This window comes from Tinamus guttatus, unplaced genomic scaffold (genome assembly GCF_059628265.1).
Source record: "Tinamus guttatus ecotype Peru unplaced genomic scaffold, ASM5962826v1 Tinamus_guttatus_pri_ptg000104l, whole genome shotgun sequence".
Taxonomy (NCBI): domain Eukaryota; kingdom Metazoa; phylum Chordata; class Aves; order Tinamiformes; family Tinamidae; genus Tinamus; species Tinamus guttatus.
Window position 1 is genome coordinate 2,427,984 of NW_028288638.1, and position 12,480 is coordinate 2,440,463.

At 41.0% G+C, this 12,480-nt stretch overlaps 1 protein-coding gene across 4 annotated transcripts in view; it reads right to left on the reverse strand.

Moving 5' to 3' along the window:
- HECW1 (HECT, C2 and WW domain containing E3 ubiquitin protein ligase 1) overlaps positions 1-12,480 on the reverse strand; it is a 171,376-nt gene that overhangs the window by 79,575 nt on the left and 79,321 nt on the right. For all 4 annotated transcript variants that reach the window (XM_010223776.2, XM_088520860.1, XM_088520861.1 and 1 more), the window contains exon 5: positions 7,092-7,261. In XM_010223776.2, coding sequence (XP_010222078.2) covers positions 7,092-7,261 — 170 coding nt within the window. The remainder of the gene's footprint in view (positions 1-7,091; positions 7,262-12,480) is intronic.

Below are 12,480 nucleotides of genomic sequence, written 5' to 3' on the forward strand. Positions count from 1 at the left end.
AACACTTTATAAGAAAGGAGTAGAAGATGGATCCTTAAAAGAGAACCCAAAGTTCATAGCTCCTCTACAGAAGCCAGTGGATAGATGGATAACAAATGAGAAATTAAATTTATATTCTATGCTAAGCCCACCCCAGCCACGTTGTTTTAGTCACAGTGCATCACTGTGCATTTAACATCAGCTGTTGCTTGGTACAAAATGCCTCTTAGAACCTGAGGTGACACATGACATGGCCCACTCCACAGAGGACGTGGCAGATTACCTCAGCAAAATTGCCAAGAAATTAAGAGCAACCTGCTTCTCACAGGCTGCCTGGCTCTACAAACAGCAGCAGTCCCCAGCTCATCCACATACTGGATCAGCTGTCCCTTTTACCAGACCCTGCTGGCTCAGGATGAGAATTTCCCACGTATAGGTTAGATGAAGACGAATGGAGACCGTGGACTCCCCCCATCACAAGGAATCCCACTGCAACAACAGGGTGAGCAACTAGCTGCCTGGCCCTGAAAGACTTCCAGTTTGGAAAACCCGTGGAGTTAGTGGGACAAGTGAGGGACAAAAACCCCATGGAGTTAGTGGGACAAGAGAGGGACAAGACCTTTTCATTGTCCTCTAAACATTTTTTAGTCTGGTTGAAAGAAATGGTTAGCTGTTGGGGGTATTTCTGAAAGGAAGCTATGGACTGATAATCTGAACACAAGAATGAATAAATTTCCTTGGGATACTGAGGAAGAGCACATGCCACGAGCACCTCCAGGGAGGCCCTATGGAAGCTGATAAGCTGATACTTCCCAATCACTGGAATATGAAGCCTAGGTCTACAGCAGCGAGTGCTGTGGCGCTATAGGAGCAGATATTGACAACTGGTGCTCTGGACCTGATGAACACATCCACACACGCTGCAAGGGTTTCTTGGTGTACTCCTCCCACTAAATCCAGTCTCTGGGACTGAACTTCAGCCTTGGTGGCTGAAGAACATTAGGTGCACACCTGGAGCATGTCATTTGGCTTAGTTTCACCAGAAAGTAATCCAGTCCATGTGCTTTGGGACTGCTTAGTTGCAAGTCATGCAAGTCATGAACAGAACCACATCGACATGTGAGCTAAATGATGTACCATGCGTTTTGGCTCTAGTCAGTAAAAGTCGTTTGGATTCTCCTTTCCTTTGCACATGTTTTACACAGTCCTTTCATATGGATTAGCATTCACAGAGACATAGATTAGAATCCAAGACACACAGCATCAGCTGACTTGTTCTTATGCTCACGCCACCTCAGCAACGTAAATATAGATTTGAATTTACACTGCTGCTGTCATCTTGGAGCTAGATCTGAAAACATTATTGTAAATGCCACAGAAGAGATTTCAGACCATAATCTGCTTTTTAGTCCCTGTTTCCCCCAGGCCCAAGAATGAGTTTACATACACAGATGATTCATTTTCTTAACATAAATAGAACACAGGGGATTTTGTACATGACTTACATATGGTGAAGAATGAAGGCATATGCTAATGCTATATTACCCTATCCATTTACAGGGTAATAAAACCACTTCTAGAGTTTAAGAATAACTTTCATAGAAAGTCATGTGATAATAAGGATTAATCCATACTTTTTCTTCTTTACCACTATTACCTGTATCTGTGAATATGGATAGTTAAAAGCTATCCTAGTGATCAGCTCTCAGTGAAACTAAGGAAGCTGTTGAAATGAACAGTATGTGTCCACTTAGACCAATTAGACAGAGTTAGTGCACGTACAGTCATTTAAAAATAGTCAGTATAACTCGTGGAAGTGGGTAAATTAAAACAGAGGTGACAGGAAGAATTAGGCTCTTGATTTGGAGTAGAATAAGTGATATAATTAAACAGAAATTATGATAGCTATCATGCCACAGAGACAATATGAGCAAAAGTAAATCTTAAAACGCTGTAAATTACTTTTGATGGAGGAAGACTAAATCTGTCTTTTAGCTGACTCTTTCATTAGTGGGTTTTTCATTTCAAATCCTCCAGTGAACCAATTACATTCTTAATGCACTCGCTGCTTTCCATCTCAGTTATCCCACTCCCCATTCAAACCTCCCCATACATGTCACTCCAGTCCCATACAACTTCACTGAACCACCAGATAAACTGGTGGGGAACTCCAGTTTCTTAAGCCTGCTGCTATATTCAGCTATGACAAACCAAAACATGGCAATGTCACCACTGCTGGGCACAGAGCTTCGCTGCTGCTGAAGGCTGGGGCTCCCCTGCAAACAGAGCCCCTTGCCCTGGGACCCAGCGATGACCACAGAGCGCCAGAGCCGACCTGGAACCTTATTCAGGCAGGACACAAGGTTTCTTGCCCTGTAGTAAAAGGAGAGCACATAAATTTGTGCTGCTGTTCCAAAGTCTGAGCCAGCTCTTTCTACTGAATTCCTTAAAAGTGGAATAGGGTCTTCCATGAGTTGAATTCCTAGATTTTCCTTCAGAACTGCTATCTTTCTCTATTGAAACAGATGGGAGAAAAAAGTTCCTTCACATTTGTTTCATGTGTTCTTTAAACTTCAGAGTTACTGATTAAAAGGGTCATCATAAGTTCTCCAACAGCTTAAAACAGTCCTGAAAGATGTATCTTCATTAACAGCAAATTTCAGCACTAAACCATTAGAAACTGAAAAGAACTTCTGGAAAAATAAAGTCCAGACAATTGCTTCAAGAGCCAGTTATGATTCTTCTTCATCCCTCACATGTTGTCCACAAATTAGTTGGTGCAACACAGACTGAAAACATTTGAGGACTCTCATAAGCACTCAAATATATGACTAGCAAGACCGATGCAGTCTTCCAGGTGTAAGCTGCAATTGTAATGTATTTCTTCTAGAAGAATATACTAAAAGGATATATTTTTTTCCTTATTGTAACGCATTCCTGAAGGAAGTGAAGATGCCTTGGGCCTTCACTTTTATACCATCACCAGATATTCAAAAACTGCAGCTTCAAAATCATAGCTTTTCTGTATAGCTGAGCTATATTTGTTTAACACTTTGCTTTGGCATATGTGCAGAAATGTTTCACAGTAAAGCTACCACTCATGAGGCTTCACCTGCTTCCAAAGAAGCCTTTGGCAAAGCTCACACTGAACTCAGGATCTGGATTTCACTGGGCCCATGTTGGACTTACTTATGCTTACAGGTTAACGGCTTTTCTGTTTCTGCAGCTTATTTTTTGCATTTGTCAGTGAAAGGTGAAAAGGTTATCTAAGTTAAAGAATAATGCAATTAGTTCAATCAATGAGATAATCCTGTTGCCCCCCCTTTTTTTTTTTCTTCTTCTTCTTCCTTACTTTGGACTTCTGGGTGAAATCAGGCAATAACTTGTGAGCCTTTAGTGCTCTCAGTACTGGCTCAAAATCAGAACAAAACCAACCTGCTTCTAGTTTAATAGCACAGTCTTGATTCAAATAAAGCCTTAAGAATGATTTAAAGCCTCTTCAGTGGTTTACGTTTGTACTGAAAAGATCCATCCTTCACCAAATATCCTTTGCACCATTCTAGTTTTATAGGACACCAAGCATCTCTCACCTGAGCCCACATCAGAGTCAAAAACTGAAGTGTCCCCTACCAGATAATGCTCCCCGCTGCCCTAAACGCATGGGTAGCTGCAAGAGCCAAGTTTTATAGTCTTCTCACTGCCCATTTCTCTACTCTCTGTCTCTCCACTCACTGGTGAATAAACAAAACATTAAAAAGCAGTTAGCTAGAGCAAAATACTACAGTTAAGAGGAATAGCATAAGTATGTGTAAGGGAAAGTCCAGATGGCCTCAAGCACTCCACTTGCAAAAATCACTGAGAGAATTTGCTAAACAGCTTGAGGTGTGTAAACTCCTTAAGCCGGTTTGCTTTGGTGCTTATGATGCCTAATTGCTCGAAATCCCTCAAAGAAACAAAAATAAATACCTTGGCACTGAAAAAAATGACACTGAAATAAGCTGACACCTATGGAATTAGGCAACTGAGGGTCTCTCATTATACTCAAATTTTATAGGCAGATCTGTACTGATTGCCTGAACTATCACTTTACTCCTTGCTGACAAAATCTTTTTAAAGAGAGCATGTCAAGAAACCATATGGAAATAAGCACCACTACTCTAACAGAAGGGAATCAAAGAGATATCATCAATATTCACCTTTCTCAATTCTACTAGACAAACAAAGTATTTTGGAAAATAACATTTTCTTCCTGGATTTCCACTACATTTTACCTCAAGTTAACAACGTCAGGACAACAGGCCTGTTACGCTCCTGCAGTTTTGTGAGCTGCCAAACAGATGTCTACTAAGGCATGTATGGGCATTACGTAGCACCCCACTCCAACCCCAGGACAGCTCCAATCACTGACTCCACTGAAGCCAATGGCTACATGCTGGGGCACGTTGGGTCTTTGCCACCAGCAAGCTGGGAAGGGAGGCACAGCAGCCACGGCCACTTCGATCTGCCTCCCGCGGAGCCTTGTTCCACATGTCAAAATGTCACATGCTGCTCTTATCCCTGTGCTAGAAATTTCCATTTGCTTATGTCCTCTTGTACAAAAAACACTATGAAACCACCTAGCCCTGATTTAGGATAACTTGTGCTGGACAGCACTTGTATGGCTTGTGAAATGAAGAAGACCACCAGTATTACATTTGGCATGGATGAAAAATCAGCTGAGGCATCATGGTGCATCTAGAGAGTTATTACAAAGCAGGTGGCTACTATGCAAATAGTAATACCTAGTTAGTATAAGAGGGCGAGTATCAGAGTGTATTGACATAAGCAAATAAATGAATCGTTTTCTTTTAGTCTGTAGGATTTTGCTTTGGTGGGGAACTCCTGCAAAACTGAAGCAACTCTTTTACTTCTGAATTTGCCAAAAGGCAATGAAGAGCATAAAAAATGATTCCACTGTGCAGATATTTGTATTGAATGAACTGTTTCATTTCCATATTCCAGACTTCATCAAGGACATTTAGCAGCCATACATCATTCAATTAAAAAAAGGACCATCTGGCTTCTACTGACAAGCAAAGACTGTATAGTGACAGAAAATCTTAGGAAAGAATCATCCTTCTGAAATAAATCACTGCCTAAAATATTTTTGGGGAGGGAAAAAACCTAGTGACTGATCCATTTAATGAAATAGCTGTGATATTGCTCAACAGTTTTCACTTCATATATTCCTATCTATCAGTGTAAAGGGTAGACAGAAGAATGACTACCACCACCACTGAGCAAGAGTCTGTAATCTTCCTCCTTCCCTTGCCACATGCAGGAACAAAGCAGAAGAAAAGCTCTGTGCAACTGAAGTGCTAAAAAAAAGCTTCAGACCAGCTGACGTGTGGAGGTTGCAGTCCAAGCGCATGCAGCCAACATCTCCACACTGCTTGGTGAGAAGGTAGAAACTGGAGACGTGAAGAGGCCAGCAACAGCAAAGCAGAAGCAGCCTGCTCGCGTGCAGCCTGGACAATCCCAGCGCTGCGCAGGGGAGCTGGAAGCCAGCTGTGCTCTTTTCAGTTCCTGTGCCTGCAATTAGGCCATTTCATTGTCTCTCCTCACTGCAAAATTCCGTTGGAAAGCAAATGTCAGCCCACAAACTCAGCCAACCCACATCGCCTGAGGAGAAGACACCCCTGACATTTTATCAGGGTCATATTCTTACTCTTTGGCTATTTATCCTCCAGTAAAGAAAAAGGATCTCACCGTGAGAGGAAGCTGCACTGGCTGGGAGTTTTCCTTGCTAAGAGCAACACTGAGTGCCTCTAAACACCCTGTTCTCAGTCTCCCTCAGCAGAGCTGATAAATCCTCTCTGATCAAGGACAGCTTGTGTGCCCCCTCGGCAGGAAACTTACGGCTGCTCCAGTGCGGTGGGACCACAGCCATGTCCTGTGTCCTGCTCTGAGTGTTAACTCCTGGCATCTACACCGTGTGCCAATGCACATGCGCTGAGTGTGACACACACACAAGAAGTTCCCCTTTTAGATCTCCTCACCTCTAGGCCTGGGCCTTTTGCACTTTATTGAAATATCTCTGTCAACTCCCTGATCTTCTATGTCAGCTCCAGCTCCTCAGCTTGGCCTCAGATCCCTCAGTGAAATACACCTGATTCTTGGAACAGGAGAGAAACTGCAGCTGGGCAGACATTTCGTGACAGGGCCTTCCACTTAATGAAGCCCTGCTAAAAGACACATTCTTGGACTATCTCTGAGGTGTCCTCCCATTCACCATATAACCTCCTCTGCATTGGCTCCCCTGTTGCACAACCCAATGTGCTTTGTAATTTATAGACCACCTATCTTCTGCAGGGAAGGAGCATTCAAAGATGTTTTTCCTGTCTTTCTTAACTCATGCTTCCACATCTATGCAGTTTGAACTAATTATCCCTATGGTATTTTGGAATTTGCATTTAATTTGAATAATTTTATACGGTCTATTTATTTACTTTGACTCTTTCCTGAAGTGGATATATTGGTCTGACGGGGAACAACAGCAACTGACAGCCTTTGTGTCAGGTTCCTTTAATTCTGAAGAGACTTCTCATCCTTTGTTGTCTGTTGCCATTTCGGGGGTAATTTAAAAACAACAGGTAACAATTAAACTCTAAGATCTCATTAATACCTACGAAGCCCTTTCTACAAGGAGCACCAAGGGTGATAGGCAAATGTGCCAAAGTTGCCTTTAATTTACATTACCACTGGCATTTTTTCAATCATACACATAGATTCTTTTTTAATTCTATGCTGTATTTACTTTATGCTTCACATAATGTCTCCTCTCCTTGTAAAAACACTGTGATAATCTAGCAGTAGCATTTCTAGTGATGCAAGTTTATTTTTCAATTCTGGATTATGCCTACCTTCAATAAACAACTTGGTAAATTATATCCTATTCGTCTTTGTAGCAAATTAAACCTTTTACACTAAAACAACACATCATGAACTGCATATCAAGTGAAGTTGGGTCAGTGGCTACTTAGACAAGAAAGAATTTCACAAGTAATTCAGGGAATATTGCTGGAGTAATTACCACTTTTTGAGTAAAAGTCTCACACAAACAAACTGCTTACCTCTCCTTGCCAGACAGGGTTAACAGTATTACACATGATTTTGGATCTCTTCTCCTGTCCATGATGAGGAAGTGCTGGGAAGATGCTATGTTTTCCAGGCTGGATGGAAATCTTCAGATAAGGATCTGGATTGAAAAACATCCCTTTCTTCAGACCAAAAGCCTGGAAATCTGAAAGAATGTAAATATTTTGATTATTTCTCACAGTCCTGTTAGCCATCCAGAAGATGAGGAGAACTAGAAACAGAATTGGTGAGGAATTCAAATAATATGCTGGGAATACAAACCCCTCATGGAAAACCCCTCATGTTTCTTGTGAGGCACTCTAAAGCCAAACCATAATAATATAGTAATAGAGAATTTCCAAAGCATTATATAACGGAAGTTGCAAATTTTACAACCTGATTGTGCAGGGAATTATGGCTTCTGCATCAACATTTATACAACTAAATAAAAGTGATTTGCTGATTTGTCTAAGGAGCTGAGCACTTGTTCAACCTGACTCCAGTGACAGCATTGCTCTAAAAAAGAGATCGATTCATTCTTTATTTCACACAGGGCTAAAAGCACTACTGTGCATTCACACTACTTGCTTTCTCTCTGTCTTGAAGACCCACAAAACGATAGGCAATACAATGTTTTCAAAACTGCTTAGATGTACTCCTAAATATACAAGTTAAATAAGTAATTTTATTTTTTTTAGGGGGATTTCAAAACATTAGTTGCCACAGGACTTCCACTCTCTTTTAACTGATAGAAAGCAATTGTCCTAGCGGGTTACAGGAGACTATATGAAACCCTCTAGGAAGATATTCTGGATGAAACGCATAGAATTTCCAAATAAACTTCCTTTTTTTTTCAGAAAACAGCTGATCTGGGCAAAGACACATCAAGTTGTATTTTGCTTCCTTAACTTACGATAAGATCCATAAAATGTACAGGCTAAAAAGCAATTGGTTTTGTTCTGGGCATTCTGGGCATAGTTGACTTTAATCATATATTCCAGCCTGCAATTCCTATGGCAGAGACTTCAAGGGTATGGGAGAGATGGGCCTGGAACAGACTGTATTTTTAGGGACACTTTTATGCATCTCTGTGACAGTAACAATTAATAAAAATAGTGAATATCACTATTTATGGTTCATCTGAAAGTACCTCACTGACAAAACAAACTGCCATGGTCCCAGCAACAGCATTATACAGAGAGAAGGATCTGGTTCGAACTGATAACACAGATTTGTTTTCTGGATGGGCAATTTCTGTGCAGCCAACATATACCTCATCTACCAGCCCCGCTGAAATCCTTTGCGGCCAACTGTGTTGCAGAGGAGTTGTACTGCTAGAAGAGCATGCCAGAAACTGGGAACCAAGACTGCACGAGAACCATGAACGACACGGCCCCGACAGCCTGACAGAGGAAGGCTATTAACACATGAGAGGAGAGAAATACCTCTGGGATCTCAGCTGCTTCTTCACTGATGTCTCCTCAAAAGATTCTCAAACTGAAATATTTATTGCTATATATGTTTCTAATTTTTTTCCTTCAAAGAGGAACCGTATTATCTTTGTGTGATGCTATGCAGAGAAATAGGCTACTGATAGAAATTAAGATTACTAGCACTTTATTATACACACATATATGTTCTGTGTATTGTAAAGAATATATGTATATATTCCTCATAAGCTGGTAATTAGGAAGACCTACCAACCTTTTTCTACTTGTCAGAATTAATCAATCACAGGCATGAAGTTGAATGTACTCCTAACCTTAATTAGCACTCTAATTTTGGTATTTAGATGAGAGAGATGATTTAGCCAAGCACACAATAGGAAATTTCTATGTCATTTTCTTGCTAAAATAGCATAATACACTAAACTACATGAAAATGTTATTATAGGAAAAATAAAAGGCCCTTAAATTTTCAGGTGTTTCCTGGTACACTGTCGGCACTGCTGGGTTCCCTAGTAAGATCCCAGTAGAAGGATAATAATGTCACCCATTCTGCTTCCCCATATGAAAATACTCCCCTCTCATCTTCATTATCTTCACTAAAAGGCTCTGAAAACACACGGTATTCAGAAGTGACAGTTTAGGATTAACTGAGTCTAAATCTTTGGACAAACCAATGAAGACCAAGATTCATCTTACTGTACTGTGCAGTGTCTATTTCATGAAAGCATATGAGGAAAAGTTACCAACATAATTCATAATTTATCTGTGCTTTCCAAAGGTACATTTTCATCCAGGCTACTTAAAAAGTTATTAATATACCATATGCCAATTTCCCAGCTACTCATAAATTACCCTTCTGTCTGAAAGGGGTTAGACAGCTCAATATGTTTGATAATGTCAGGCGATCTCTCATGAAAATGACCGAAGGAAGAAACCCAGATGGAGCCTCAGCGACCAGCAGCTCTTTCACTTCTGCGGATGTTCAGCAACTGCAAGCGACGCAGCTCTAGAACAGCCAGGCTCACTGCACTCTCTGCCAATCTGCTATCACCAAGTGAATTATCAGTTTGTTCCAACTTGAGGGCTTCTGTTTGAGACATGCAGCTCTTTTGAGCGTCTGGGCGAGATATAGGAAACCTATGCTCAGGCTCACTTGCATGGATGTAGCTTCTGTCCTTACGCTGGCCACAGACTCCCTGTCTGTGCTGCAAAGGACCATTCTGCAAATTCTTCCATATAGCATCACAAACTCTGTGGCACTGCCGAGTGATTAGTGACAAAGACCATTAGTGGGATGTCTGGAAACGCTTGCATTTTTCATGGTAAAACACGGAACTGGGCGGGGGTATTAATTCCTTCTGATAGATGCAACTCGAACACATTTGTGTTTACATGGTTTCAGTCTGCCTCAATACAAGCCATTAAGGGCAGAGCAGCAACATGATCTGGGCATAAGGGTCACATTTTGTCTTGTACAGCAAGGAGATTCTGAAATGGTAAAGTTCCGCAAAACCATGAAGGATGTTCCAGGTTCCTCTGAAGGTAGTAGAGAGAGAGCACCAGACTCATGCTTGTAGAAGCAGGACAGAAAAGCACAGAAAAATGAGGGTGATTAACAGTTTCTGGAGCAATCTGTTTTCTAAACAAATTATGGCTGGTTTGATCACCACGTTGCGAGTAATAAGTTAAAGAAGTTGGAAGCTGCTCCCGCAAAAGATGAGTAGGTTTCCCCAACAGCCACGGAAGAACTTTCTTAGAAATAATACAGAAAAGTATCCTGCCCAGTTTATAAATGTGTCTCAAGAATAGTCTGTCCACCGGGTCTCTTGATGGTGTAAATTTTACTTTACTGAAGACAGCATTTGCAAACCAGCATAAGGGTCAAAGGCCACTGAAGAACAGAGGTATTGCAGAAGCTGATATTAATATTCTAATACAGTGGGCAGATTCCTTCCAACCAAGAACAGAATGTCCTTCATGTCTCCAAGCACCATCCAAGTGACTACAATACTCTTGCAAGAGCATCTCTACTGATGCTTCTGGGAGAGATCATAAAGCTCCAGCTATTCTACAGTCAACTCACTACATCATTGACATTTTTCTTACTTAGAGTACCAGCCGTAGGTACTCAGTCTTCCCAGACCCAGGAAATGATACATATTGCTCATGAGTCATTTGAGCCTCCTAGAAGATGAAGACATCTTTGGAGTAAGTCAAATGGGTCCAGAACATGCACTGTATCCAAAAACATACCAAATGAAGTACTGCAAAGTTGCTAAAGCACTGAAAAGACCAAAGGGACACTGGAATGACCACAGTCAAATTCAAACTGCAATTTAATTTGGTGAACACCCACACGGATTTTATTATCTCCATAGTCTGCTCATTAATGGCAAAAAGAAAAATTATGCATTATGATCTGAGATCCTGATAGTGCACATATCAAGGCACAACGAACCGTCTTCATGAGCCATCATCACAAAAGAAGAGCCTCTAATTAAGATATCAATGGACAGATCAAACATTTCCCATCAGTTTTCCGTTGTGAATTCTCAAAGAGCTGTTAACTCAGGTTCTGACACCTAAAAATGTACTTGAACAGAATTGGTGTCTGGGTTGACTATCAATGAGGTGATGCGGTCGGCAGGGCACTCATATGTGTGTGCTTCTTTTGTCACAAGAGTGCCTTGTGCAGAGCGTGACCAGAGCCCGGGTGACCTATTTCAGAGGGCAACAATCCATATACTGAGCTGAGCTGCACAAGGCCTAGCGGTGGTTGCACAGCAGGGGACACTAAAGTCCTGCTGGTTCAAGATTCAAAAGGAGGCATGTAAGTACTGCCTCTGCTAGGCTCAAAAGTAATGGAGATGACCGCAGCTACCAGAAGTGCAATGATGTTTTAACAGGAGGAGATAGCAATATTGAACTGGCTTGGAAATGCCACCATGACTCATACAGCAGTTGTTCATACCTGATTCTGGAACTCATAGTAAAGAAAGCGAGCACAGATTTGGCAGTGTTGCATCTGGCTGAGATTTCAAGAGAACAAGTATTATGGAATTTTTAGAAATCACCCCACTAAAAATCAACCCACTAATGTGTAGGGTTTGGAGTATTAAAATTCAATATGGCAAAATAATGAAGGGGATTAGGGACAGGTACTGCATAGTGTGCAATAGATAACTGACTTCATCAGCTACTGAATGAGGCTTGTAACCAGCAACATGCCAGAGCTTAAATCAGATATCTACAGTGGTCTTTTCTCAAAAATCTATTAATAAACTCCAGTTCTCTTGAACAGAAAAATAATCCATTAAGTAAGAGTTGGCCAGTGTAGCTGAACAAGGAGGTGCTGAAAGACTTATAGAAGAACATAAAACACTTCTCAGGTTCACAATGAGGCTCCCAGACAAAATCTTAAAGATGTGGGGGAAAAAAAAGGAGAAAAGTGTTTTTTTTTTCATTTGTTTTTGTATTCTTCCTCAAACTGGAAATTCTAAGGGAATACAAGAGGAATTCTCATTTGTATGAAGAAAGGGCACAACAAGCATGAGGAAGAAAATAGGTCTATTAATACATTAACAGGTATGAAGAAATTATTTATTCAAATAAAATACTTTTTATTATTATTATCTTCACTGAGAAGAAAAATATAGCAGAAGTTTGAACTGCCATTGGGAACAGTTTTAACAAGGAAGAGGGAGTAGTTGCTCACTGGAGCGAAGTCCCATCTTTTGTTATCCTCAGACACAGATGACGAGCCTTGAGCCTTTCTGAAGGATATGGCTGAGCCAAACACAAGCTGTTGAGCTCTCCACCATGGATCAAGCTGCCTCTGTTACACAGAGTTGCACTAGTTGAACTCCGAACCTTCTTAGGCCTTTCAATCTGTTATCTTAGAGCACCACAGTATTTTGCATGCACAGGTATACCGGAG